Source organism: Trematosphaeria pertusa (genome assembly GCF_010094035.1).
Source record: "Trematosphaeria pertusa strain CBS 122368 unplaced genomic scaffold BU26scaffold_16, whole genome shotgun sequence".
Lineage (NCBI taxonomy): Eukaryota > Fungi > Ascomycota > Dothideomycetes > Pleosporales > Trematosphaeriaceae > Trematosphaeria > Trematosphaeria pertusa.
In genome coordinates this window covers 401,709-428,039 of record NW_022987227.1, presented here as the reverse complement: position 1 = coordinate 428,039, position 26,331 = coordinate 401,709, and the positions used below count along the sequence as shown (strand labels likewise).

The 26,331-nt window shown below is 54.7% G+C and overlaps 12 protein-coding genes across 12 annotated transcripts; 5 read left to right on the top strand and 7 right to left on the bottom strand.

The window, feature by feature from the left end:
- Positions 1-1,254: 1,254 nt before the first annotated feature.
- Positions 1,255-2,333, top strand: BU26DRAFT_569642 (uncharacterized protein; the record flags this gene model as incomplete). Its single annotated transcript, XM_033833907.1, has 2 exons — positions 1,255-1,659; positions 1,710-2,333. The coding sequence occupies 2 exons, from the start codon at positions 1,255-1,257 to the stop codon at positions 2,331-2,333; spliced, it is 1,029 nt and encodes a 342-aa protein (XP_033678733.1).
- A 204-nt stretch (positions 2,334-2,537) lies between these two features.
- Positions 2,538-3,650, bottom strand: BU26DRAFT_523319 (ubiquitin-like protein ATG12). Its single transcript, XM_033830015.1, has 3 exons — positions 3,334-3,650; positions 2,877-3,076; positions 2,538-2,792 (listed from the first exon to the last, which is right to left on the bottom strand). Exons 1-3 carry the CDS (start codon positions 3,479-3,481, stop codon positions 2,733-2,735), a joined length of 408 nt encoding a protein of 135 aa, XP_033678732.1. The 5' UTR covers positions 3,482-3,650; the 3' UTR covers positions 2,538-2,732.
- Positions 3,651-3,827: 177 nt separating this feature from the next.
- On the bottom strand, positions 3,828-6,446 carry BU26DRAFT_609070 (uncharacterized protein). The gene is made up of 3 exons (XM_033835900.1): positions 5,729-6,446; positions 4,429-5,679; positions 3,828-4,376 (listed from the first exon to the last, which is right to left on the bottom strand). Exons 1-3 carry the CDS (start codon positions 6,200-6,202, stop codon positions 4,284-4,286), a joined length of 1,818 nt encoding a protein of 605 aa, XP_033678731.1. The 5' UTR covers positions 6,203-6,446; the 3' UTR covers positions 3,828-4,283.
- Positions 6,447-6,571: 125 nt separating this feature from the next.
- On the top strand, positions 6,572-8,015 carry BU26DRAFT_523318 (uncharacterized protein). The gene is made up of 2 exons (XM_033830014.1): positions 6,572-7,688; positions 7,746-8,015. Exons 1-2 carry the CDS (start codon positions 7,061-7,063, stop codon positions 7,844-7,846), a joined length of 729 nt encoding a protein of 242 aa, XP_033678730.1. The 5' UTR covers positions 6,572-7,060; the 3' UTR covers positions 7,847-8,015.
- Positions 8,016-8,613: 598 nt separating this feature from the next.
- Positions 8,614-10,389, bottom strand: BU26DRAFT_523317 (uncharacterized protein). The gene has a single exon (XM_033830013.1). It carries the CDS (start codon positions 10,153-10,155, stop codon positions 8,905-8,907), a length of 1,251 nt encoding a protein of 416 aa, XP_033678729.1. The 5' UTR covers positions 10,156-10,389; the 3' UTR covers positions 8,614-8,904.
- Positions 10,390-11,057: 668 nt separating this feature from the next.
- Positions 11,058-11,794, top strand: BU26DRAFT_534019 (uncharacterized protein; the record flags this gene model as incomplete). The annotated part of the gene is made up of 3 exons (XM_033831194.1): positions 11,058-11,073; positions 11,130-11,537; positions 11,610-11,794. 3 exons carry the CDS (start codon positions 11,058-11,060, stop codon positions 11,792-11,794), a joined length of 609 nt encoding a protein of 202 aa, XP_033678728.1.
- A 320-nt stretch (positions 11,795-12,114) lies between these two features.
- On the bottom strand, positions 12,115-13,055 carry BU26DRAFT_523315 (uncharacterized protein). Its single transcript, XM_033830012.1, has 3 exons — positions 12,727-13,055; positions 12,491-12,677; positions 12,115-12,441 (listed from the first exon to the last, which is right to left on the bottom strand). Exons 1-3 carry the CDS (start codon positions 12,948-12,950, stop codon positions 12,145-12,147), a joined length of 708 nt encoding a protein of 235 aa, XP_033678727.1. The 5' UTR covers positions 12,951-13,055; the 3' UTR covers positions 12,115-12,144.
- Positions 13,056-13,648: 593 nt separating this feature from the next.
- On the top strand, positions 13,649-15,726 carry BU26DRAFT_569635 (uncharacterized protein; the record flags this gene model as incomplete). Its single annotated transcript, XM_033833906.1, has 3 exons — positions 13,649-13,921; positions 13,974-14,151; positions 14,294-15,726. The coding sequence occupies 3 exons, from the start codon at positions 13,649-13,651 to the stop codon at positions 15,724-15,726; spliced, it is 1,884 nt and encodes a 627-aa protein (XP_033678726.1).
- A 760-nt stretch (positions 15,727-16,486) lies between these two features.
- Positions 16,487-20,282, top strand: BU26DRAFT_465158 (uncharacterized protein). Its single transcript, XM_033825185.1, has 2 exons — positions 16,487-19,116; positions 19,168-20,282. Exons 1-2 carry the CDS (start codon positions 16,594-16,596, stop codon positions 19,846-19,848), a joined length of 3,204 nt encoding a protein of 1,067 aa, XP_033678725.1. The 5' UTR covers positions 16,487-16,593; the 3' UTR covers positions 19,849-20,282.
- Positions 20,283-20,298: 16 nt separating this feature from the next.
- BU26DRAFT_492466 (cytochrome P450) lies at positions 20,299-22,076 on the bottom strand (the record flags this gene model as incomplete). The annotated part of the gene is made up of 4 exons (XM_033826115.1): positions 21,788-22,076; positions 21,181-21,703; positions 20,711-21,100; positions 20,299-20,628 (listed from the first exon to the last, which is right to left on the bottom strand). The coding sequence occupies exons 1-4, from the start codon at positions 22,057-22,059 to the stop codon at positions 20,299-20,301; spliced, it is 1,515 nt and encodes a 504-aa protein (XP_033678724.1). The 5' UTR covers positions 22,060-22,076.
- Positions 22,077-22,496: 420 nt separating this feature from the next.
- On the bottom strand, positions 22,497-24,351 carry BU26DRAFT_523310 (PLC-like phosphodiesterase). The gene has a single exon (XM_033830011.1). It carries the CDS (start codon positions 24,052-24,054, stop codon positions 22,645-22,647), a length of 1,410 nt encoding a protein of 469 aa, XP_033678723.1. The 5' UTR covers positions 24,055-24,351; the 3' UTR covers positions 22,497-22,644.
- An 8-nt stretch (positions 24,352-24,359) lies between these two features.
- BU26DRAFT_609061 (zf-C3HC-domain-containing protein) lies at positions 24,360-26,312 on the bottom strand. The gene is made up of 2 exons (XM_033835899.1): positions 25,380-26,312; positions 24,360-25,330 (listed from the first exon to the last, which is right to left on the bottom strand). The coding sequence occupies exons 1-2, from the start codon at positions 26,074-26,076 to the stop codon at positions 24,543-24,545; spliced, it is 1,485 nt and encodes a 494-aa protein (XP_033678722.1). The 5' UTR covers positions 26,077-26,312; the 3' UTR covers positions 24,360-24,542.
- Between the last annotated feature and the right edge of the window lie 19 nt (positions 26,313-26,331).

Genomic DNA, 26,331 nt, shown 5'->3' with positions numbered 1-26,331 from the left:
CATCTTATGCCCAGGAGCACCTACATCCGTCTCGATTCGTCTCTTTGGGCTACTCATGGTGGGCAGCTGTCCGTTGTGCGCGGCTCCGCAGGTAAAGGTTCAGGATTCAGGTTCGCAGGCACTGAAGTGCCTTTCGGCGTTCGAGGGTTGGAGATTCTTCGCGTGAGGTCTGCTGAGGCAAGCTGGGTTGTTGAGGGTCTCGCGGGGCAATCGATCGAGGAGGGGCGGGTGGCTGGTTTGCTGGCAATACGTAGTTGCTTTGTCGGCGGGGTAGTCCGAACGACCGGTTTTGGCGCTTAAAAGAGTGTTGTTGTCTGTGGATACTGGCGAAGTGGCTGTTCTATGGTGGAATAATGAGAGGACAAAAGGGCAGGCGGACTGATGTACTACTGAGAGCACAGGGCAGGGAAGACGGCCGTCACGAGTCCGGGGAGTCACGCAAACAGCCCCGGCAAGTCATCGCCGAGATGCGGACGCCACTCCCGCAAAGCACGACTGCGATGTCATGCGTCTGGGCTTGAGGCCCGTGAGTCTGCTCTGAGGAATAGTCACCTGCTGATGCTCAATAATGAACGACCTTGGAGTAGAGCGTCATGATTGCCGACCGCTGCCTGGCGGGTTCGAGTTCGTGGGTCGTGGTTGCCTCCCGAAGGTCGTTGTATCTGGCCAGGCACGTGGGGAGGAGCGAGCACCTCTAAACCTTGGAAAGCCATTTCGATCCGCAACACTATCCTCACTTCCCGGACCTCCTCACATCTTGAGCATCTACACAGTAACGCCCCCCCCCGCTATATGCCTGCGCACGAAGCGAACCTTTACGCAGAGCGATCCGCGCTGGCTCGGGAAAATTCCCCACACCGCGACGGTCCTGCAAGGCATCGCGCTGCTCGATTCCCAGATGGAACATAACCCAGCCGGACTTCTTCTGAGGGCTCTGCGCAACCGGTTCCATGTCTTTGGCCCGCTGTCAGAATCGCATGTTGGGCTTGACGTCGAGAAGGCGTCAGTCCGTAGAGCCAACAAAGGAAAGGCGGCCTAGGCGGAGCTGACTACGTCGGACCGAGGGACAGAAAGCGACAACCACCAAAGCCGGTGACAACTTCTACTGCGCAAAAGTCATACCAGGACTCATAAAACCGCGAATTTCCCCCTAAAAATGGCTGCCGAATTCTCCTCCCCTACGTCCTCGCGACCCAACGCAAAATTCACAGCGTCTAAAAATTCCCCGTCCACCACTATCCCGCCGTCGCAGGCATGTCGCGTGCCATGATGAACACTCTCCGAACATCGTCAAGAATTGCGACGTCGTCCCCACTCCATAGCGCCTTGTCGCCGTCGCTATCGCATGCACCGCTATCTGTCGCCCAGGTTAGGTGGAGCTCACATTCTCCCTTGGGCTCACCTCCAGCCAATGCCCGCAAGCCGGTTACCATCAACACACTCCAGACCCTCTACCGCAAGAACGAACCTATTACTATGATCACCGCCCACGACTTCCCGAGCGCACACGTCGCCGACCATGCCGGCATGGACATGATACTCGTCGGCGACAGCCTGGCCATGGTCGCCCTTGGTATGGAGGATACTAGCGAGGTTCTGATGGAGGAGATGCTGCTGCACTGCCGGTCCGTGGCTCGGGCGACCAAGGCTGCCTTCACAGTGGGTCAACCTGCCGCCTGCATAAGCAGTTAATATACTAACATCCCTAGGTTGGGGACCTACCTATGGGCTCATACGAGATAGCCCCCGAACAAGCCCTTGAATCAGCCATCCGGTTCATTAAAGAAGGTCGCGTCAAGTCCGTCAAGCTCGAGGGGGGTAAGGAAATGGCGCCGACGATATCCAAGATTACCACAGCCGGTATCCCTGTCCTAGCACACATTGGCCTCACACCTCAGAGACAGAATGCCCTTGGCGGCTTCCGCGTTCAGGGCAAGAGCACGGCCTCGGCGCTCAAGCTGCTTGAAGATGCTTTTGCCGTGCAGGAAGCAGGAGCCTATGCTGTTTTGCTAGAAGCTGTGCCAGCTGAGGTTGCCGCTCTCGTCACGAAGGAGCTCAGCATCCCCACGATAGGCATCGGCGCCGGTAATGGCTGCTCGGGCCAAGTCCTAGTGCAGATTGATATGCTTGGCCACTTCCCTCCGGGCCGATTCCTCCCCAAGTTCGTAAAGAAGTACGGCGACGTGTGGGGTGAAAGCATGAGGGCCATTCAGGCGTACGGCACCGAGGTGAAGAGTCGAGCGTATCCGGCTCCCGAGCATACGTACCTTATGCCCAAGGAAGAGTTCTCTGAGTTTGAGAAGCTCATTGAGCAAAAGAGGAACGCGCAGTGAGTATGATGCCGCCCGGGCCAGGGGTGTCTTTAAGTCTGTCGGTGTTGGCGGTCGATTGTTTTCAATACCCTCGCTACGCTAGTAGCGACCTGCATTTTGTCCGCATTTCATTGAGTGGTCAGTGGTGATCGAAGCAGCAGAGGCTTCTCATTGCCTGCGGTGTCCATAGTTTGCATGATTGCAGCCTCCGTAATTGGGAGAGCATGCGCGAATAGATTTACTTTGGATATCCATCTTCAATCCCTTCCCCCGTCATGAACATGACGTTGATCATTCCTACCTATCTGCCAGCCTTTGTTCCATACGCAAACTTGCCTCGTGTCCCAATTCGCTGACCGGAGAGGTACGGTAGGCTGAAGTGCCCCAGGCGGCCCCATACGTACGCTACGAATAGCGCAATCAGCCGAATGCAGGCGCCATAGAGTACCCAACTACAAGCTCCTCGCCTTGCTTGAAGCACTGTATACAAAGTCAGTATCCCTTCCTTTGACAACGTCCTCGTCGCTTGCGACGCTCACTCGACAAATAGAGCGAGTGACTCACCGCCCACAAATTCCCCACACCCTCATCCAGCGCCGGCGAGAACACATTGCCAATGTAGCAAAACACACTCTCGTGTTCCTTAACAGCAAGCCTCTTGCGCAGAAAGCGGACGATGGTTTCGAACCGTTGGTTTGACGAGAGCTTGAAGACGCGCTGGGTGAGGTGGGGCGCTGAGCCGATGGGTTGAAAGCGGATTGTGACTGTCGGTGGAATGAGCGTAGTGAGGTAGCAGCGGGAGACCTAAGGAAGAAGTGCGTATTGGAATGGAAGCGTGGAGGAAGGCTGTGAGAGGGGAGACTGGTGATGCGGAGGCGAGGTGAGGGAACGAGGGTCGAAAGCGGGTTGCGATACGCAAATTGAGGTCTCGAAAACAAGCTTTTGAACTAGACAGGAAGACTTTTGAGGACGAAAAGAGTGACGGTCGTAGACGATGAAGCTCACGGGAAACAGCACGCACCTTTCTCGACGCCTAAATTTCCCGCCGTCTCCAACGCTCTGGACGCATCCCGCGGCAGATGCGTCAGAACGACGGACGCAGCCATTGTGAGCGGTGCTTCGGCGTTATCGTCTTCTTCTGGTATCCTCTCTTCCGGTGACTTCGACATCTTGCGCAGGAGCGGAGATCCTCGACGTGGTGAGTGGATGTCGAGTACCTAGGTATGAAGCGCACCAGAGTAAGCACCTTATCCGTCTGGCGGAGAGTTATGATACAGGTTAGAAAGATCGCAAAATAATAAGCATGTGGGAATGTGTCGTGAGAGACTTAGAAGGGCGAGTGACAGTTGATGATAGAAAGGGAAGTCGCGATCCAATGATGTTGCCTGACCAATTAGAGCCTCGCACCTCATATCGCACCCGACTGAGCAACAGCCCGCCGAAAGACAGATTAAAAGTGACAATAATCACATCGCATTGATACGTATCTAGACATAACAAGTATCTAATACGATAGTGATATAGCACATGACCTCCAATACAGCACATCCATGACCACGTCTCGCAGCATCTCCACATGAGGATATCCTCCAATCCACCATAATCAACGCCGTTTGCCCAAGACGCCTGCTAGCCTGCAACAACACGGGCAGGCAATCGCTAAAAGAAGCAAGCCGCATGCAGTAGGTATGTACAATGGGCTCATACGTCGTAAACCGCCAACGCCAGGAAGACCGAGATCATGACGCCTAGGAGATAACCAACAAGCCATGCTTCAGTAGGAAAAAAGATGCGCCTCAAGAAATGCAGCAGGCCGCCGAAATGCGGTGTAACGGGTATTCGCAGAGTAATCAGGATCCCATGCGCCGGAGGGCCGTAAGAAGTGAACAAACAGGTGGGGAAGAAATTATGTCGTTGGTATTATGTCGGGTGGTGCTCCTTTCGGGTCGGGTCATAAGTATTACATGCCGGTCATTCGCGGACGAGTTGGGCCAGCAGCTGGTCCAGCTCCAGCCAATTGTCGGCGGCTACGGCGAACTTGCGGTGCTTTCGTGACGCGATATGCTAGATAGAGAGTCAGCGTAAAATATATGGGGAAGGAGTGATCGTCATCTACCTCATCAAAGTCATTGAACTTTTCCCTACAGTTCTCGCAGTAGCCAGGTTTCAGCTCCTTCTCGGAAGCTTTCCTTCGCCGGATGAGTGCGGCTTTCCGAGCCTGCCTCTCCTCGTCCGTGTCCTCGCGAATATTACCGAGAGTTTCTCGTGCCTTGCGTTTTGCCGCTCGTGTGGGCTGAGAGAGATCTTGGTTCAACGCTGCCCTCATGTCGTTGATTACCGATGAGTGACCGCTATTTGCAGACGGCGCACTGTTCTTTTCCAAAACCTTCCTCTTAAGCTGATTCACTTCCTTGCTGTTTCCTGCTCGTGCGCCAGGGGCGGCAGCAGTAGACGATATCATCTGCGATCGGATGGCGGAGGTGATGTTTGATTGCTGTAGACCAGAGGCAACCGGTTCGCCGCCAATGAAACGGGGCATAGCACGGAGGCTAGCCTGTGCACTGCCAAACATAGGAGGCATACTGTCGGCGTTTGCACGCTTCGTCGGCAGAATATTCGGAGCTCCCAGCAGCTTGGATTCTTCCTCCTTGATAGCAGGGCCCGGAGCGGTGGCGCGTCGTGCCAGATTGTTGTTCTCGCCCAAAGCACGTTTCCCATCCAAAGCCGTCGCAGCACGGGTTCGTGGTGCCGCCGCCGCCGCCTTTCGTGCTCGTTGCTCCTCTTGCTCCTCCTGCTGCTGTCTGCGAACGTGGTCACGATCCTCTACGAACGGGCACTTCCCATTTCCTGAAACGCGAAACTGCGGCCACTTGCCATCCTCCTTTTTGGCGACCTTGGAATACTCTCGGACCATTACCGGACGCGTAGCTTCATCCATATCATGCACGTAGATGTAGTATCCACGCAGCTGTATCATGTCCTGCGCGGCAACGGAGTAGTCATTCAGCTTCTCATTCTCGAGCAGCTTCTGCAGATCCTGACGCGCCTTTGGCTGCCCACCAGCAGCCCCATGACGCGTAGCATAGTTCGGAACCTCCTCTCCAGTGGCAGTGTTGAACATGGTGTCGACCATACGCTGGAGCTTATCCACAGACCATATCTTCATTCCCAATTCCCTGGCCTTGTATAGGATATCTCCGTGGTTGGACTTCTGGAGCGCCGTATCAAATACAGATCTCTTAGACTCTAGCTGTGCAGGGTTGACGGTGCCCTTAGCAGTCGACGAGGAGCTAGAGTCGAGCTCGGCGGGAATAGGACGCGCGGTAATGACATGGGTAACTTCACGAGAGAAGAACTTAGCCTCGCCCTGATAGACAGTTAGCGCTACACGGTGTTGCAAGGCGACGTGTACCCACAGAACCAAGGATATGGGCCTGGCGAGAGAGCCTGTACTTGATCTCATCCGGAATGCTCTCGAAGTAGAAGACGAACTGCGGGAACATCTTCCGATAATGCCGCTGCCATTGCCGAATGGTTTCCAGGTTTTCGCTGGCACCTCGTTGAGTCTTTTCCACCTGCTTCGGTGGGAGTTTTTGCTCGCGTGCTGCTTCAAGCTTCCTCGTCAGGGCGGTTGGCTGGGCCCCGCTTCTTCGGACGAGCCCATGACGGCGAGACTCCGCATCGTCGACTTCGACCATCTGCTTTTTGGGTGGTGGCTGTCCATACGGAAGGTCGCGCTGCTCGCTGGCGTGGGAGCGTGAGCGCTTTCCGCCCACGGCAGTCGCGCGGAGCGGTGAATTTGTGGCATTCTGAAGGTTTGCGAGTGGGACGCGACGGTTCGCCATAGCGTCGATAACCTGAGGCGAGGGAGATACAGCTACTGCTGCCATACGTAGCAATAAGTAGCGGCAGAAGGGCGTGCCTAGGGCGAGGTGGTCGAGGACAAGGGTGGAGGGGCAGGTTAAAGTTGGGTAGCTTCGGACGCGACGTAACGGGCACGTCGACGCTCCTCTAGCAGCGCGAAGCAGCCATGACTGTGTGATGGAGCTGTGTGAAGGTATAAAGAAGCCGGCTGGGTACAATTGAGCGAGGGAAGGGCGAATTGCAGGGCTGGGTCTGCTGTCTTGAGCCGGGGATTGCGTGGGTTTGTTGTGGCTGGCATGGAGTGAACTACAACGCGAAGAACCGGGCCCGTGCACGCTAGTTGCGCGATTCCCCCCAGCAACGAATCCCGGCATCAAACATCAAACATCGCGGGCACCTTGCATTTGCATCTTGCAGTTGCGAGCGTTGACGCCCGTTCCTGTGACGCGATGCTTTGAGGGTCTGGCCCAGTCCTGCTATGGCATTATCCAGTTTGGAGGACTAAAGCGCGAAGTAGGAGCCGATCCATGCCTTCCTTCCTATGCCCATGCAATGACTCCGGAATTCAGGTATTCCATACTTCCAGGTAGCAAGAGAGCCATGCTGCTGAATCGTTGCTCTTATACGCAAAAGCCGGCCAGACTCTTCACGGAAAGAGCGGCGGCGGAAGGAGATATGACGCGATGAAGAAAGGCGCACCCAGTGAAGGCGACCGCTCGCCGCTCCCAAATACAGCTTCACAGGCGCTTTGGACGAGCCCAGAAAACTCTGCTCCCTTCACCTTCACCGCGCCTCGGGTCTTCTTGGCAAGCTCTATAAACGTCTCACAATGCCTCTCCAGCACCTGACAACAACCACATCTCCGCTCTCGCAACCTAGCCACCATGGCAGATCGCTACCCGCCCGTTCCACGCGGATGGAACTGCTATCGTCCAACGTACTCGCCTCCACGCAGCACACGCTCTGGCCAGCACCCGTCCCTGGACAACGGCGACAACCCGAACAAAACCCCCGCGGCTCCGCATCACCACCAGCGACGCCCTGGTCGGGGTGACAACCGCTCAGACGGCCGCCCAGACGACGAGCTCCTAAAGCTCTGGGATGCAGAGCTTGAAGGCTTAATGGGACGCACCGAACGTGCCTACGACTTGGTGAGTACTTACGAGGAGTTGTCGATGGGTGGAAAGCGGTGGCTGCCAACCCACATTGAGGTGATTCGCGAGGCTGGGAAGGATCTGCACCATGATATCCGCGTTCTACAGGGCTGGCGACGTACGGTGGCGAAGCTGGGAAAGGTCGATCGGGACATGATGCGGAAGATCGAGGATGAGTGCAATGCGGTCAAGCAGACGTGTCTGCGCGTTCAAGGCATGATCAACGGGCACGAGCAGGTGCCTGTTCGCAACGAGCAGGAGGTCGAGGTGGATGCCGACGGCCAACTGGTCGGGTTTAAGATCAAGGGTGCTGCGGGTGGCATACAAGGCAAGGCAAAGGACGCAGGTGTTGGTCGAGGTAAGATAACTAAGGTTTCCCCCAACAGTCACTCTCATGCTAAGGACGATATAACAGTTCAGTCAAGGTCGCCCACCCCGCCTACGCCAGCGCGCCGGCAGCAAGGTCGCCCAGGAAATGACAGCGGGAGACGAGTTCGAGAAGGCGCTCCGCGCTAACTGGGCGAAGTTGACCTCATGTGCTAGACAGCACCATTGGTGAGGAGCTTGATATGGGCGGTAGGATTTGTCGACCATTTGACTGCGCAACTGATAGCGAGAGTTGGAGGAATTTGGATCGACTCCTGCATATGGTCTACGGTACTACGTAGGCCGGCGATGAGCCTAGGGAATGTGGACTCCGGTCTATAGCACCCGCGAGTAGTCTCCTAATAGAACTATCTCGCCCTGTCTTGGTCCCAGGTCCATTGCGCCTTCCTACCAAAACAACTTGAAGTACCAATACGTAGCCACACCACGGCTCTCCCGCGTCTAACGAAAACTGCGATCAGCAAAAGAGCGCTGAAGCACTTCAGCCTGTTGATAAATATGAGCTCCTAATCCCCACACTAATAGTGTTCTCTGTCAGCTCCGCCCGACGTATAAGACGGTGTAACAGAATAGCGACATCCAGTACAACCGTCGGCGTACCTTTTGCATCCGAATATCGTAAAAGCATTGGTGCATAAGGCGGGGCGGGGCGCCGCATCCCTTGATGCCTAAGGCCGAAGGCTGTTAAATGGTAAGGCAACCGACCGGTCAGTCAGACTTATTTCTGGGCGTAACAAGGAGGCGCGCACTAACACTGTAAGAACGCGCAAGGCTGAAAATGTTCGCGCGACAGGAGTGAGGAATGCATGTTAGGCTGAAAACCTTTGCAGGGCCAAAGTGAGAAAGACACAGCTCAGGCTGATTAAGGCGGCACGGAGGGGCAGTGTGTAGCATGGTGGGTTGGAATTAATGATTGAATCTTAGTTAGCTACAGATGAGATAGAGAAAAGGTGGCCTTCCTTGAATGGGGCCAGTATGGTATCGTACAAGTAAAAAAAAGAATCGCCAATATCCCAATGTCCTCCCTCATTCCTTGAAAACTAGAGAAATTAGGAAACCGCTGGGGAGTTCAAGGCCCTGTGTCGCCTGGGACGCCGTAGTGTAGTCATCAACTCGTAGGAAAATCGTTACAGAAATAGAAGTAGTAATACAACTTGAAGGAAGCAAAGGAAGAAATCCACTAGCAATCATCGTAGGACTATGTCCTTCCTGACGGGATTCTGCGCCTTCCAGGCATCTTCGTGCATCCTTGCGATAGCAACTCGCTCGAAGTAACCTTCCTCTTGCCACTGTATTAACATTACGTTCAACATCTTCCACTCTCCGTCCTCGAAGATGTTGGCGTCAAACTCCTCAAGCTGCTTGTCCCAGAGAAAGCGCTCGCCATCCCACATAGGAGTTCCGGGAGGATGGATGGTGGAGGCAACGGGCTTCCGGGTGACCGTGGCAGGCTCACAGTGACGATTCCGGGATAGCAGGACGAATTGAAAGGGTCCTGGTTTGTTGGTTGGCCTACCGAACAGTTCCTTATAATCCATGATGTTTCCGCAATGATGACCCTGATAATCGACGAGTTCCGAGCAGGCAATATCCTTATTGTTCTCGTCACCAAGTTGATGGGCCGTGAAGCTATCGGCCGATATTACGTGGGCCTTGAATCGGAGCGTATTGGAATTGGTATTGCGATCGGATCCCTCGGCTGCGGGGTCGTATGGATACTGTATCCGCACTCTTCTCGTCTCGCGCCGAAGGGTGTAGGGACGGTCTTCAGGTCCAATGTTGAATCTGGCGATCTCTGATTTGAAGAAGTTGCCCGTAAGTTGGCGAACATCAGGGCAATTGGTTGGGTCGAAGGGGAAATTGACTGCGCCTTTCCAGCCTGTCCAGCTCCACGACGGCTCTTTGGTGCTGACCTCTTTCCTTATTTGGCGCTCAGCCGGGCACCACAGGAGGGCGAGGTCGAATAAAGCTTCTGGAAGTCCGTGCACGAATCCGCCGCCCTCGCACTTTTTGGTGAGAATTTCGCATAGTTTTGCGAACTTCTCCGGGGGGTATGAAGGATCCCGGGAGACTTGGTTCGTGACGAGCTGGTTGTACTTGTCGAAAGCATCGAGCCAGCTATCCACTTGCTTGAATTCCTTCTCGCCGAGCGGCTCGGCCTCTAGCCCAGTGCTCGAGGCCCTAGAGGAAGACCTTAGTCTGTTACCAATTTGCTGGATTAGCCTCCGACCGCGGGAGGCGTTGGAGCCTATTGAGCGCGATTCATCGCTGTCGGTAGATTTTGACGTTGGCTTCGGCACGAGCAGCGCTCCAGTTTTCGCATCCGCAAATTCCGGTACGGGCGTTCTGCTGCTTCTTCGAGACCAGGGGCGCCACGAAGGGGATAGCCCTGTTGACGTTGTTGGGGTTTCTGTAGACATGAGGAGGAGAAGCGACATGAGGATAGAGGGAGGTGTGCAGGCTTTTGCGCAGAATGAAAGGACGACCCAAGGACGATGATTCTGCTGAGTCGTCGCGTGCAGTGACTGTCCTTTTTGTCTCTGCCGTTGGCTAGGGCTTTGCCGCCTGGATTGACTGCGCCTCACCTTAGTATGCCTCGACCGCCTCGGTTGTCTTTCAGGAGGTGCGAAGCGCTCTGATGGGGCAGGGTTAGGGAGTGACGCGGAGGTTGTCGTGGAGTGGCTGTGCACGGTTCAGAGAATCGTCAGGAGCTTGGTCTGGCCAACCACGCGGGACCCTGCATTCCCGCGCAAAGCCACTGACCCTGGGCCTACGAGGACAGTACAAAAAAATGTTGACGGACGGATTACTTGACTGATTGTCGTTGTCTCGGTCCTCGTGCGGAGTTCCGCGAGCCCGTTTCCCTTCGCGGGAGACTTGCACTTGTTCACTGATCGACATGTAGGAGCACCAAGGGGCACGAAGATGGGAGCTACCGTTAGTACGTTATACTCCTAGTGGTATTTCACGGCGTCATGGTGAACGACTCCGCTGGCGCGACCCTCCCGGGGTTGGGCGATGCATCATACGGACATGAGTCTTGCGGTATTGAGTAGACCAATTCGCCTCTGGGAGGCGAACGTGGCCGCGGAGATACTCAGACCTTGGAGCATGATCGGCTTGCGAGAATTCCAGATGTCGTTGGACGCATAGCTTGATAGCTGATCTACCTCGCCGCCACAGCGCCACAAAGCTCAGCCACGTCGCAGGGCACGTGACTGCGGGGCAAGCGAGGCACCAATGGGGACGCGTCTCCTGAGCTTCAAAAGCAACGGCTCCTCGCAAACACCCATCGGCCGAGCTAACATTTGCATTTCCCTCGGGTGATTCTACCACAAACATGTCTGGCTACGAGGGCAAGTCCAAGCACTGCCTACAGCGCTTGCAAGCGACGAGACTGACTGCGTCATAGTCGAGCACAACATTCCCACCAAGCAGGACAAGCCTGAGCACCCACCTCGCAGACCCGACCTCAGTACCTTCTTCTCTACCCTCGAGCTCGTCGACACCTCTGATCCCCAGGCACACCACAATGTCCACGCCGTGCCACAGCCGGAGAATATTACTGCCGCATTTCGCCTGCTCGCGAATGCCTTCGAGATGATGCGCGGACGAGCGTCGGACGAGCAGGGCAATGCTCAGGGCGGAGGCGACGATTTGCTCGCTAGCATGATAGAAGTGCTGAGGCAGAATGCAGACGACCCGCCAACAGAGTTGAAGGGGTGCCCGGATAGTTTTCTGGACGAGCTGGAGCGTGTGCCAAAGAAGTCGTTGAAGCCGACAGACACATGTCCTATTTGTGTGAATCCGTTCCTGGAAGGTAGGTTCGGGCAATACAATTGATGATAGAAGGAAGGGTAAGCGAGCGTCTGGCTAATTCGAACTTTGGCAGATGAGTATCCGCTCGTGGTCCGGCTTCCTTGCCACAAGGACCATCGGTTCGATCTTGACTGCATACGCCCCTGGCTCAAGCTTAACTCAACCTGTCCCCTCGACCGAAAAGAGCTTCTCAAGAAGAAGCAGCCGCCTGCTCCAGCAGACGAAGACGAAGAAGAGTACGATGATATGTACGCTTGAAAGAACTTATCTCGATAAGAATGCATTGCTGGGGAGTTTAAGGGATACCATGAGCATTTAGGGGCGTTAATGGGTCTTGTTACGATTCGCAGGCTTTCGTCCCGTAAGCGGAGGCGGATCCACGTCTTCGAACTCACACTTGGCCGCGTTTTCGGCCGTGAGCCCATCATTCTTGGCTTCTATGTGAAACGAGGTCGGTATACTCGTACGAGTCACTTCAGGCTAGCACTTTCATGTTCTGTGGAGCATCTTTGCACGGGTCTCCCACAATATGGAATGATTGAACGAAACAGGATGGATTGACAGGAGATTTACAAACTGTACAAATGGGTATCCATCACCGCCTATGGTCACTTGTTCTCGTCTTCAGTATCAACTTGCTTCTTTATCAGCTGCTGTCCACGGTTTAGGAGCGCCACTGGTTGCAGCAGCTGGTCCTCGCTTCCATTCATTACCGCGTCGATTAGCGCGACCGCAAGTTCGTCCGACCTGATCGTCCATCCGGAAGATCCTCCAACCAGAGCGGCAGCTTCTCCGAACATGGTCCCCCGCTTTACTACTCCACCTGGCCTTGCAATTATTGTCTCCCACAGCCCATTGGTTGCTGGATCTTTCGCGAAGTCTATCATCTGGAGCTCTCCTTGGCCCTGTTCCCAGGATCAGTCGAGTTCGGGGGATGGGAAATGCGGAGTTTACCTTGATCTTCCTTACCGAACTTTTCAGCCACAGAGGTTTGCTCTGGTTGCGCTCGACCGCGGCTCCAGTCACATGGAGGTATTGGAATCGCTCGCCGCGCCCGGCCAAAGTCGCTGCGAACACCTCTGCGAATGATTTGGGGTATTCCAATTCCAACACCGGGTCACCTGCTGGCGTTGTCATGCACCTTCCCGGCATCAGCATCTCTAGCATTTTGATCGGACAGGAAAGAGTACCATATGCATCCGTCGGCGCCAGACAGCTGAGCAATCAGCTCATCTGGATACTGCTTGAAATCCTTTACCACCACGAGGTCTAATTTGGGATGCGATGCGAGCTCTGGCACCGGGCGGCGTGCCAATGCGATGACTGATGTGACAGAAGGGTTCTTGAGACTCTGCTGTAAGACCTCGCCTCCGATACGGCCGGTAATTCCCGTTAATATGAGCTTGAAGGTCATCTTAATGATGACAGCGCACTTATTGCCACAAGCAGCGAAAGCGGATACCCTCGGAAATGGGATTATGAAAGTCCTCAGCTTAATAAAATGGTATGAACAATCGAGCGCCTCGAGAAGCGCTTAATGCTATATTGCTCTTATGCTTTGCGAGGTGACACGGGCAGATGAGTAACCCAGGCCGCGGAACCTTTCGTCGAAGCGGCTATGCCACTTATCACTCTCGCTGCAGCTTACTCAGATTGCGAAAGGCCGAGACTTTACATACGGTGCTGAAACGGGAGGACTTGCCAAGACGGTACGGCCTTACAGTAAGTCCAGGACGAGCTTCGTTACTACAAGGGTGCGGACGAAACGTCGGCCGAAAAGCGCCGGGCCGCGACTCAACCTCGCTTTCGTTTGCCATCGCAACAACCATCCCCTCTATGAAAGTGCTTCATTTCCCGGTATGCAGCGATTTAACGTCTACACTATTTTGAAACAAACAAAGTACCGGGCTCGCTGTCTCTTGGCGAGCAGCGATGGACTCGAGTAGCACGACTAGTCACGATGTCACCAAGAAGAGGCCGTCCAATGTCCTTCGGGCTTGCTGGGAGTGTAAGATAAATTCCCCGACCTTCGGAAACCCAATGCTGGTACAAGATTAACAGATTGTGATAGGCAAAAAAAGAAAGCTCCAAGGTAATTTATCACAAAGCGACATGCCGAGTCGTTGTAGTTCGGATACATTCGGTCCGGACAATGTTGGCGAAGACAATACATGTCCACTGCACATTGGCGAACGGCTCAGCAAACTAGAGCAACTGTTCGAAAAGTTTGTCTGTCGAAAATCGTCGAGTATAGCAACTTCATCCGCTCCGCGAAGCCCGATGCTCGCCGGTGCCAGCAATGAGACTCCATCGAAGTTCAAGTTCGTCGGTCTGCCTGAAATTTCCAGCGCTGGGCAGAGTATCTCCTCAATTGGCGAAGGCATAGTCAGTTGCGGCTTCTCCAGGGCAGTTTTCGCATCATACTAATTTGTAGCAGCTTGCGGCGCAGCATGGCACTTGGACCTCAGCCCCATCTATACGGACCCTAGTCGACAAAGGAGAACCCGCGCAGACCGTCTGCGATACCATTCACCGAGCTTTGGTATCGCTTCTTCCGTCACAACACGATGCTGACATCATCTTCGAAACGTCGAATGGCTGGATGATCCTCAACGGTAAGTGAGCTCCGGCTACACAGCGACGCTTGTGCCTGCCTTAGCCCGTTCTTCGCTTTCATCATGCCATTCTAGGTGGCTTTCCAAAGACTAGTTCCTTCGTCTGCTTCAATACCTCCGCTAATTGTGCCTCTATCTTCAGGAATGTATAGACCTTGCAAGGATATTTTCGTAAACCAAGACCCAGAGTCGTACGCCCTAGACATGTCGGAAATAGCAAAAGAACGCGCAGTTATTATAGCGCGTACGCTCGTTCACCTGGCTATCTGTATCAGCGCCCTTCCTCCCGAGTTTGACCCCTCTCGCTTTTCGAACATCTGGAACCTAGACGCTACCATGGAGACCTACATTTCCACTGTTACGTCTCTAGTGACGTCCACGGACGAACCGCTATTGACGTTACCAGGGCTAGAGACCCTCCTCCTTCTTTCCGTATATCAGATGAATATTGCCAATTTCAGACAAGCATGGCTCATCGTTCGCCGGGCAATGAACCTAGCCCACCTTATGGGCTTCCACCGCATAATCGCCCAACCAAAGATACAACCGCCGGTTGAAGCAGTCGAAGCCGCATCATGGATATGGCGATGCATTGTGGATATAGAGAGATATCTTGGCTTGCATCTACGCCTGCCTTTCGCAGGAGACGACTACCCAGTCATGGAAGATGCTGACCCGCACTTCGTCCACCGCGCTCGACTTGCTTCAATATCACGACAGATCGCCGAACTCGACCGCGAAATCACACCGCAGATGTACGTGCAAGCCCTCGCCCTAGATGAAAGATTGGAGTCGATGATGAGAGAGCAATCGAAGGACTTCTGGGACGTTCCTAATATACCGCCGACCGCACGTACACCAGAATCCTACGCCGTACTTGAGAGATTGATCGTCCAGATGTGGCACTTTGAGCTGAAGATCTTCATTCACCTACCGTTCCTGCTGCGAGCGCCGAAAGAGAGTCGCTATGAGTATTCAAAGGTCACGGCGCTGCAAGCAGGTCGCAACATCGTGATGCGATGGTTTGCACTCCGGAATGCAGGCATCACGCAAGCTTGCTGCCGGCTCGGCGAGCTGGGAGTCTTCATCGCAGCTATCACTCTCACGCTCGACATCCTCATCGACATGGCAACGAAGGAGAAAGGGGAGGTGCAAAAGACCAAAGGAAGCGACTTCATGATGATATGTCGCGTCATCGGCGAAATGGAGAAACTAGGCAAGGCTAGTACGCGAGAGAAGATCGCCGCACGGAGCGCAGTCGTCCTGAAGAAGCTTCTATCGTCTCTTGATCCCAGCAAAGGGCCGGTTGGGAAAATGCGCCTCACGATCCCGTATTTTGGGACAATTGAGGTGGAAAGGAAGAAGCTGCCTGTTAGGCCGGCGTTCGATCTGGACTCGGATACCGCAAAGAAGCTCAACACTACCGCGACCGGGCATCACCTCCCGGTATTTTCTTTTGTTAGCAATGCTCTCTGGCCCCCTGCGAATGACCGTCCCGACTGCGGATTAGACTTCGATATCGTGCTTTTCGACGGGTTGGAGGATACGGACGTGGAGGGCAACTGGGTGTTTTGAGCGAGTCAGGATCGGTCCGTTCTCAGTTCTATTGATTTCTGCACATCACCGGCCCGGATGGGGCATCGCATACCCGGGCTGGTACAGGACGGTGTAGCTGAGCCCACATTTCGTTTTGTCCTCTTTTCAAGTTTAGCATAGCGTTGGTTTAACTACGAAGTAAGTCATGGATACCTAGGCTTGGACGGAGTTCGGCGCACGAGGTCATCTTTTGCTTCTTCTGGGCTTTTCGGAGACATGGTCTTGAAGGTCTTCAGGACCACGGATACCTCTCGAGGAAGAAATTTGACCGTTATAAGTCAGGGACGAGAATTGCCTAGTGCTCCTCTTTTTGGTTGCGCGAGTGCCGCCGTTGAACGACAGAATGACAGCCGCATCACTCCTCCTTCGCTGTACGATGATTGGGCAATCTTAGCTGTCAACACCGCGGAAAAAGGGGTTGTTTGTGGAAAGGAGGCGTGTGGCGAGTTTGCCTCACCTGCAACCTGGTGAATGTTGAGCTGAGTAAGTGGATAAGTCGGCATCAGATTGGCGTCACGTGACCTGCTCGACCATCTCTCTGGGAAGCCAAAGTAGTATCAATGGCAGTGTCTGAGAAATTACCAACGTCATGCGCACGCCAAGCGATTGTGTCCAGCACTGGTCAATCCACGATTGAGCGGACACACTGACTCGCAGATGGGCGGCGCGAACTGAGGCGGCGCGGCAGAGTCACTGGTCTAATCGGCGGCCCAGAGCTGACCTTGCAACTCCGACGCCTGCTCGTCCTGCTAGGCACACGACACGCTCCATCCCGCACACCCCACGCCCTTTCTCTCTATATTGGCGCTGCAGCCGCCTTCAGCCTCCTCTGCATGACTCTTTCGTATGCTTCCCTGCGCTCTTCGCCGTCAACACTGTCTCGTGGGCGCCGAGTTTGCTAAGAGTCTCAACCTGCAGGCAGAAGAAAGCATGAGCAGCCAGACGAGCACGCAAGAATCGATCTGGGACATCAACGGCGCCGAGGGCGCCTCTCTGGCGTCGTCGAGCACCGCCGTGTCGCTCCAGCGCGACCTCACCAAGCAGCATGCGCCGCCCCTCAGCCTGTTCGAGTCGGTCATCACATCGTACCCGCCCGTCCTCGAGTCGCTCCTCTCGCAGATACCCACCTCGTCCATCCTCGATCTCTACCACACCTCGCGATACCTCCGCGATTTCCTGCAGAAATACCCGCTGGCATGGAAGACGCTATCGTTCCGGCTGCCCCAGCCCGCCGTCGTGGTTGGGTCGCCGGGCAACGAGACGCCCGACAGCAGAGAGCGGCAGTCGAAAGCATACTCGTTCGACGCCCTGCTGCGGCAGATAATCGGGCCATATGGGACGCGGCTGACGAGCCTGGACCTCTGCAACACCGCCGTGTCGGGCGTGGCGCTGGTGGGAACCGTCCTCATGCCCAGGATGGACACCCTGCAGCATCTCTCGGTGCGGGGCTGCAAGAACGTGTCCATCAAATACCACATTGTGCCCTTCCTCGAGCCATACACTATGAAAAACCAGAACTGCTCGAAAGACGATCTCGCCCTCAGGAGCCTGTACACGTACCGCTGCCGCCATCACCGGAGACGCCCGTACCTTCCTTCTTCTCTCGTCCGGAGAGATTCCGATTCCGACCCGACTCACCACCTCATCGAAATATGTCATCAGCTAGGGATATGGACCGATACGGCGTGGTGTCCGACACCTGGTGGGCGCTGTTACCGCCGAAAAGACTACCATGCAGGGAGAGCTGGGCCGCAGAATATGGAGGTATGGGTGCCCTTTGACAGATTATGGAGGTCAAGCAACCGGATTGGGCCCGTCGATGGCGGAAACATACTCGGCGAGCAAGATGGGCGATTGTGGGAGATATCCGAGACCGGCCAAGACGGCGAGCCGCTAGGGACGGAGAGCGGCGTATTCAAAGGAGAGGGGAAGCACGTCCCGGCACACATGCGGAGGAGTCACAAGATTTTCGTGGAACATGTCAAGTGTGCACAGTGCGAAGAAGCCATTCTGGAGCGCTGCGAATCCTGCAGCGTACGGATGCATTGCATGGGATGCCGCAAGACCCTTTGCGCCAGCTGTGCGTTCAACAGGCCCATACCGAGGAAACGAGCAAAGACGCGGCACACATTCGCAAACCTAGCATTTGGGGCTGGCGCAACGCTGGGCACTACCTTAAGTCAAGCGTCAGGTTCATCCGCTTCTCTCCACGATCAGAATCGGAACACAAAAGCCCAGAACGCCGACCGCTACTGGTGGGCTCCCGGAGCCACCCGTTCGCCGAACCTCATGAATGAGAGCGCGCACGATGATGACTCATCCGACTCCGAAGATGGCGGCAACCTCAACAACGGATTACCTATACCGCCCGCGAATAGAGAACCGCCGAAGTTGAACATGCACTGGTGCTGCCTGGAGCCCATCTTTTCTGGTGGCGGAGGGATAGCTGTGTTGGGGACTGGACTAGGCGGCAGAGGGGCAGACAAGATCCGCGCAGCACCTCTACCACGCACCAAGCACTTCGAGGATCCAGATTTCTCCAATCAGCTCCGCCCGGTCGACTACATTCGAGAGCTGAAGAACAATGGACTCTATGAATATGTCCTTGGCGAAGATGTTGACATCCTCTCTTACCTGAAACAGGACAGCCTAGACCTGCAAGCCCAAACATGTCCCCGAGGCCTATGCCAAGATTGCTATCGGAGTTTCCGCTGGAAAGTGTCATGTCGAGCCTGCAAGAACCCAATTTGCAAAGAGCACGATTTCAGGGGTTTGAAGTTTCGCAAATGTGGCTATAGAGACATGCACACAGAGCGCGAACATGTCCGAACACACAACGAGCCCCCTCGGCTGGTCATCCCTGAGTTCAACGCAAACAAAGCCCATGGCAAAGACCCCGAGCGCACACCGACAGCGCCCTCTATGCAACATCAGTCATCGTCCTCTACGACCGCCGAGCTCGAGCCGTCTGAATCGGCTCCAATGTCCCAATCTCAGATCCTCGTCCCGCCCTCCGCACCCTCATCCATTGAAATGGCGTCGTCAACCTCCTTGGACTCTCACTCCTCCATACCAGACCCCTTCTCGAACTCAAGCTCCTTACCCTTTGTCCCCGTAAGCTCCACCCGCCCTCGCTCCTTGAGTGTGTCCGGCGTCCGCAGCCGTAACTCTGGATCCTGGCCGAATTCTCCTCGCCAACCTAATTCGATCGCACATCCTCCCCCGCTTCCTTGCAATCCACGCCATCCGGTGCAGTGGGAAGGCTGCGGAGCGTACTTCTGTCAATACCCTAGACCTGTCGGCGACCACAGACCTCAATGTCCAGCTATTCTGAGAGAGTGCACCGAATGTGCTGTGCTCGTATGCGACGTAAGTCTATTTTATGCGTCCATATTTTGCCCAATGCTGACTCTATTCTAGCAATGCTCCGCTTCAAACCCATCTTGCCCATGCACTTACTGTACAGTGAACTTCCATTGCCCCACTTGCGCCCGTAAGAAGGATGTCATAGCCAAGTGCCGGCTTGAAGCCGAGACCAAAGCGAGGAAAGAAGCCGAGCTCCGCGCACAGGAGAGGATGGAGAAAGAAAAGGAAGAGCGGGGCCAGGCTGACGAGATGGCCGGCGCAGTGTTTGAATTCTTCGCGTCTCTCATCCCTGAAGTCATGGCAGAGATATCAGAGTTACCCGCTAACCTGCAGGAAGACGATGCTGAAACCTTGGCTGAAATGCTCGTACCTAGCCCTGATTCTATTACAGTTACGACGGTCTTTGGAGTCCATGAGGAGCCGAGTAACGTTACGGTCATCACTGCTTCTGCACCGCCTCCAACGGTGACCGCCAATGAGGAGTTGGCGCTTCAAGGGACCTTGGAAGACCTAAACGAGAATATGGAGCAGCTCCAGGTGGCAGAGCATACGTTGGTAGCAGCTGTCGGCGGCCACGTCGCTCTTGATGGAGAGCATGACGACATCATGGAGGATGACGGGGACGATGCGGACATCGACACGGACGATTTCGATGCCGAGAGTGCTCTCATCGATGAGTTCATCGATAATGGAGCCCTGACACCAACGACCACAACCACTACCGGGATTCTATGACCTCCACCGACCCAGTTAAGCCGGCTCAGGCGTAGACAAAAGCGTGAAGAGGAGGTCACCAGCATTCATGAAGATTTTGATATTTGCACATTTCATCATATTTTCACTTTCATCGAACGTTCTATACCAGAATGCAAAATCGACATTTCAGATACGGAAGCATCGTGGGACGATATGTGTACGACCAGTTCGAGGAAGAGCAGAGCAAGATGTTCGCACCGTTTATTAGCGTGATATAGCAGATATACATTATCATTTGGTTTTAGGGTCTTAGGCATGGATTATCTAGACTGAGCGACCGAATGGCGGACTTGCGGAATTTCAGATATCATACGCCAATTAGCAGGAGGGATCAGAGCGCATTTTTGAAGTTCTTTCTGAATGCTGTATCAATTTCAGTCATTGGTTTGATGTCGTCCACTCATGGTTTTTGCAACTTGACTTGTTCTCTCAGTCCTCTCTAACCTTCACGAACCCCTTAATCCTCCCATTCGCCTGAGGCACAAAGCGATCCTTCCACTCCATATCCGCTTCCGTCGTATATCCGGTCGTCTTCACCTCGAATCTCCGGAATAGATGCGCTACTGTCAAGTGCAGCGTCGCATACGCAAGGTTAATCCCAATACAGGACCGCGAGCCCCGGGAGAAAGATAGCATTTGCCGGTCGCGCTGTTTGTAGGTTTCGGGCGAGCAGAGCCAGCGCGTGGGATCGAACGTGAAGGGTGAGGGGAAGGTGGCTGGGTCCGTGTTTTGTAGGTAGATGCCGGAGGTTATGGATGTCTGTGGAGGGGGTTAGGTTGGGGAGGGCTTTTGGAGAGGGGGAGGGAATGAGCAAGTGATGCAGAAAGTGGAGAAGACTTACACCACCCGGCACGAAAGTATCTCCAAACCGCGCGCCTTCCTTAGGCGTCTTGCGGATAATGCGGCCTGGGACACCGTAGGAGAGCCGGAGAGCTTCTTTCACGACGGCGCGCATGTACTCAAAGCCTTCTCCCTCCAGCCTTGCGCTTTCCACCATCACGTCGCGACCGGGCATCGCGGTCTTCAGTTCTTCCACAAGCCTAGCCTCGATCTGGGGATTCTGCGTCACGTGGAAGAGAATAATGCCCAGTGCGTTGGCCGTCGTATCCGTCCCCGCTGCAATCATCAAACAGCCCTCTGCGACCATGTCGCTCTTCGGCGGAGTGACCTGGCCTTTTTCCGCATCTGGGTTGAGCATCAGGTCGAACATTGTGGGGATCTTGGAATTGCTCTTCTCCGGATGGGCTATCAGATACTCCACTCTTTCCCGGGATAACTTTAGGTTACCCAAGTCAGCCACGAAGGACAGACGGATGAGAAAGCACTGGGAAAGGGTAAAAGGACGCTCCTCACCTTCTGCATCATCTGAAACCCATGCACAGGCGCGAAATACCTCTCCCTCACCCCCTCGGGCAACGCCATAATAATCTTATTAACAAATCCAAAGAAGTTCGGAAAAAAAGTGCCCACGAGCGCCATATCAAAGCCCTGGATGAACGCCTCGACTGTCTTGTCCTGAAAGCCCGGCGCCGCCAGCGCATCGAGGTCCTGCTGGAAGCAGTAATCCATCACGAGGTCGGCCGTCAGGCAGCGAAACGCGAGGTAGAAGTCGACCACCGTGCCGTTCGCTTTTTCGAGCGTGGACAGGAACCCGGAGAGCTTTTGCCGGTGGAGATACGGCTCCACGCGCGAGATTGCGGCTTTGGAAAAGAAGGGCGAGAGGAACTCTCGCCGCTTTTTGGTTTCCGGGAGGGTCTCTTTGGATTGCAAGGACCCTGTGAGGAAGGGGTTGTCGTGCCAGATTCTGGTGAAGGGAGTGCCGACGCGGAAGATTCTGGCTCACTGCGTTAGCATATCTCTCATTCTCATTTCCCGTCGCCCTATCTTTTGATACACATGGAAGAAAGAGCAAACTTACTGGTTATAGCCTTCTAGGTCTGCGACATGCAGTTCATTCGGCTGGATCCTTATGATCGGTCCATATATCTTATGCATTTCCGGCAGCTTCTTGATAAGGCCGGCGCCGCGAATATCGTAGTATGCATTGTGGAGCGTTGTTGCAGCTGCGAGCTTGGGACCGGGGAAGTGGGAGAGAGGGTGGAGGTACAGACGGTATATCGTCTTAACAAGTATGTACGCGACGAACACAGTGATGGCGTAGCCCAGGCCTTGCAGTGAGAATAAAGGCATTGTTTTTAGAATATAAGCTCTAGGGTTCGTGTACCGCGGAAGAGAATAAAGGTGGGTGTATGTCGAGATATACATACACTAGAGGCTGGGGTGCGGCGTGGGCAGTGCACAGTCAATGCCCGCTTGGGATGCTAACGGGTGGCTTAAGCCTATCAAATACTCCATGCATGCGACTATGCGAGGAACGAGCTCGAGAGCCTCAGTCCGCGTTGTCGTTGGCGCAACTATGCGGAATCTCGGTCAGCACTAAGCTTAATGCAGTGCATACCCATCAGCAATCTCAAGCGGTTAGCCTATAGACTGCAGGTCAGCTTTTACAAAGCTAGGGATATATCTGTTTTGGCTTGTGGGGCGGATCCTGAGTATAGAATCGGAAGCTTCGAAAATGTGTTGGAGATAGTTAAGCCTGGGTTAGTATTTACTACATTACGAAGTACCTGGAAAATGCTAAAGGGAGAAGAGTGATTCTTAGGCCTTCTTTCTGTCTTCGGCTCGTTTTCTTTTGCCACGGAAAATCCCAGTACTGCCGTTTGGCATCTAAGCCGTACCTGCTTTAGCAACCAATCCGTCCCCACCCATTCTTCCCTACCCGAGCCTCTCCCTACACAAGTTAATCGCCACATCTGCAGTCGCACCATCGAAGAAATCGTTCAACAAAACCACCACACTCTCCTCCCGCGTCAGACACTTCCCGCATTCACCCCTCAAAAGCGGCAGGATCTTGCTATCACAAACCGGCTTCGTGGCCAAGATGGGGCTGGTTGAGACATCTGAGTCGAGCACTGACGCCACAATAACATCCCGTATATTCGTCGCCGTAGCCTGGCATTGAAGAAGAGTTATGGGGTGTCCGCGCGGAGGATTGCGCGACATGTCGTTCAGCTTGTTGACCATCGAGTCGCCGGTAAGCGTAGCGTTGGCTGCGTCGTCATAGTTCGAGACTTGGTTTACGTCGCGGAGGACGATAAGGCGCTTGCGTTCGTTTCGCAAGTCGCGGATGCTCTTCCTCATCATGTCGTCCTGATTTCCCACCTGGATATCCTTGCCCTGCAGTACCTCGTTCAGCACCTTCCTCAGCTCGTCATCATTCGGCTTGGGACAGTCTCCCGGCACGCCATCCCATCTGTTCTGCACCACAACCATTTCCTCCCGATGGTCCTGCAAGAACCGCGCAATATCGTTCAGGAACTGCTTGTACAGCATCCCTGGGATCGCGCCGTGCTGGAAGAACCACGTATCCTCCAGCGGACTGGCCTTCTGCATCTGGCGATGGCACTTCGCAGGCCGGAACTCAAAGTAGCGTGCTCCGATCTTCAAAATCGTCTCGAGCGAATCCTTCTGCGTGATGGCGAGCGCGCGGATGATGTCTGGCGCGATGTGGTTGATCGCGCCGTCGGACACTTTGTTAATGACTTCGAAGGCGTTGGGGAGGCTGCGGCCGAGGACTTCCTTGATGATTCCGGTTCCGGCGTTGCGGAGGAGCGCTTGGGAGGTTTGCATGCTGTTCATGCCTATGTCGTGAGAAGACGGGAGTACCATGCGGTGGAAGGGGCGGTTCGCTTTGTCGGAGTCATGAGGGATGACTTCGCGCATCCAGTTCTCCTGGTTCTTCGTGACGGTTACGTAGCACTGATGCTGCTTAGGCAAGCCCGCGACACCTGGTCCAGCGTCGTAGAAGCCGTAGACGATGACCAGGTCTTCGGCGAAGATGCTAGGCGTTTGGTCCATGTCCTTCATCGTGCCGTTCTCCAAAGAACCGGTCATGCTGTTAACATCGACCCATTGATTCGTTAGCTCCCGTCCATCTCTTCGCACGACAAACTTGAATTGGCCGGCGAATTTGAAGCGCCCTAGATTACTTGACTCGACTTCCAGATGATCGATCGTGAACTGGTGCTGATCACGCTTGGTGACGGATTGTTTGGGGACGCTGAATTCGATTTCGACTCCGGCGACCGCGAGGTAGGCGAAGCATTTGATTCCTTTGGATGGCATTATCGCGGTGATGAAGATAGAGGCGATGGCTGGTAGGGCTATGCGGGAAGTTGGGTCGAATGACGAATGGTCCTAAGAATGACTCCGATTTGCTGTCTGACTCTTGCTAAGAATACCGATGAGGGTGGAGGGTGGCCGAAAAGGGAGCGCTGGCAGCTGCTAAAGACTTACGACAATAGCGGGGTATGTCAAGAAGCCGCGACCTGCATTTGCTTTTAGCTTGCATCGATCTTAGCTGTTCGGCCTTGGCCAGGCCTGCGGACCCTGAATGGCGGCTCAGCTGTGGTGTCGTTGTCCTCCACCTCGCCAGGCACACCAATGAGGGATGCAGACTAGTATAGTTCAATAGCCTAGCAAGAGGGGCACAAACGCATATGAAGAAGCGCTTCACAGGAGGCTTTACATGTTCCTACCTAGATTATCATTTAGGCATTAAAGCGCGATCAAAGGCGTTCGCAGGAGCTGACCGCAAAGGAGAGAGTGCTCACTCAAGCTGCACCATTCTCCTTCTCCTTCTCGGCCACGTTTTTCCCGCTTTTCGAGCTCCTAACACTCTTGATGCTCTTAGAGCTCTTCAAGCTCTTCTTTGACGCCGTCCTCCTCAGTTTCGCCTTGAACCTTTTCCACTTCGATTCGAGCGAGTCGTCCGTGTCCCTCTTGGTCGGACTCCTCGGCTCGCTGTCCATGCTTCCCCTCGGATACGTATATTCGCTCCCTAGATCCACGCTCTCTATATTCCTGCGCTCCCTGTCCCTTCTCCTACCTTGCAGCATGAATTCCAGTGTCTGCCAACCAGCCATGTTTGCTATCGGGCCGTCCGTCGGGTTATGCTGGGCTTCAGCATTCTTCCAGGGACAGTGTTCGCGGTGCGATTCGAGGACATTGAGGCGGAGGGATTCGATGGGAACTTCCAGCTTTTTGCTCATCTCCCCAAGACGCGACTCCTCATAGAGCCAGAGACCTATGCGCTGGAAGCAATGGTTGCACACTACCAACTTGATGCTTAACTCAGACGTGCCTGTCCAGCCAAACACCGCGAACAGGAAGGACACCATTTCTGCTGGCGATGTGGGCGGGGCTTCCATGGCATCGGAGCCGGGCGGGTTGAAGAGGGTAGAGGGTACATGCTTGAGGACGTCTTCTACTCGCGGCTCGGGGTATATCAGGTTCTCTAATGCAGGAAGCTCGCTTGCGATGGGCTTGAAGGAACGGTAGCGGATGAGGAGCTCCGCCGAGCTTTTGGCGCGATCCGGTATCGAGATGTGGTATATATCATCTACAATGTGTTAGAACCAAGGCTAGCAAAAGGACGATAGAGGAAATACCTTGACATCCTCGTCTCCTCCACAAGCACTCCTCAGAGTGCCCATCAACAATGAGATCGCGGAACTTCTCCACAAGGCCCTCTGAGACGTCCTCCGCCAGATCCTCGCTCATCTCAATCTCCTTCCCGCTCGCGTCTTTCCGCTTTGGCCGCAACTGCACCACAACCCTCTGCTCGCAGCCTCCCTTGCACGCGACCGTGTTCCAGGTATCGCATACCCATCCCCTCTTCGCCCACTCGACTTCCCCAATCGCATCTGGCTTGTTTGCCCACTTCTTTACGTCTGCGAACGTCTTCAGCCTCCCCAGGAACTGCTCCTGGCTGTACGGCTGATAGTTCGGTTCCTTGCGGGGCGTGGAAGGCTTCACGGGCGTCTTGTTGGAGCCGACTACGCGCACGCCGGCTCCGACCAGTCTGTCGCCCTGCTTACGCGGAGTGAACAGCTGATCTTGCAGTGCCCTGATGCGCTCGCTGCCGGACACTACCCGAGGGGGCTCCATGCCGACATCAGAGAGCCGAGAGCGCTTCGAAGCGGGTTCTGTGGTGGGGTGCGAGAGTGAAGTGGTGGATGCGTTGGATTCACGAAGAGTGCTTGCGAGGGACGTGGTCGAAGCGCTCGCGGTGAGCCTCTCAAGCAGCGTGTCGAACTTGCGCTTCGTGGTCGCGAGCGCAGGTCCGCGGTCGGGAGATTGCGCCATGTTGGCGATTTAGATATGAAATGTCGCCTGTTATCGCGCTGGGGGACGCGCCGGGCTGGATGGTGAATTGCTTTGTGACGATCTTTGTTTACTGCCAAAATTTGGGGTCAAAGCGTCTGTGACAGCAGCACGATTGGTAGGGCGCATTCAAGAAGGACGGAACAAGAGGCTCTACGCTTCATGCAAAAAGACCTGAGCGTCCGAGCTGGGTATCTCGACTCTCGCAGAGCGATGACTGCCGCAGTTTCCATGGGG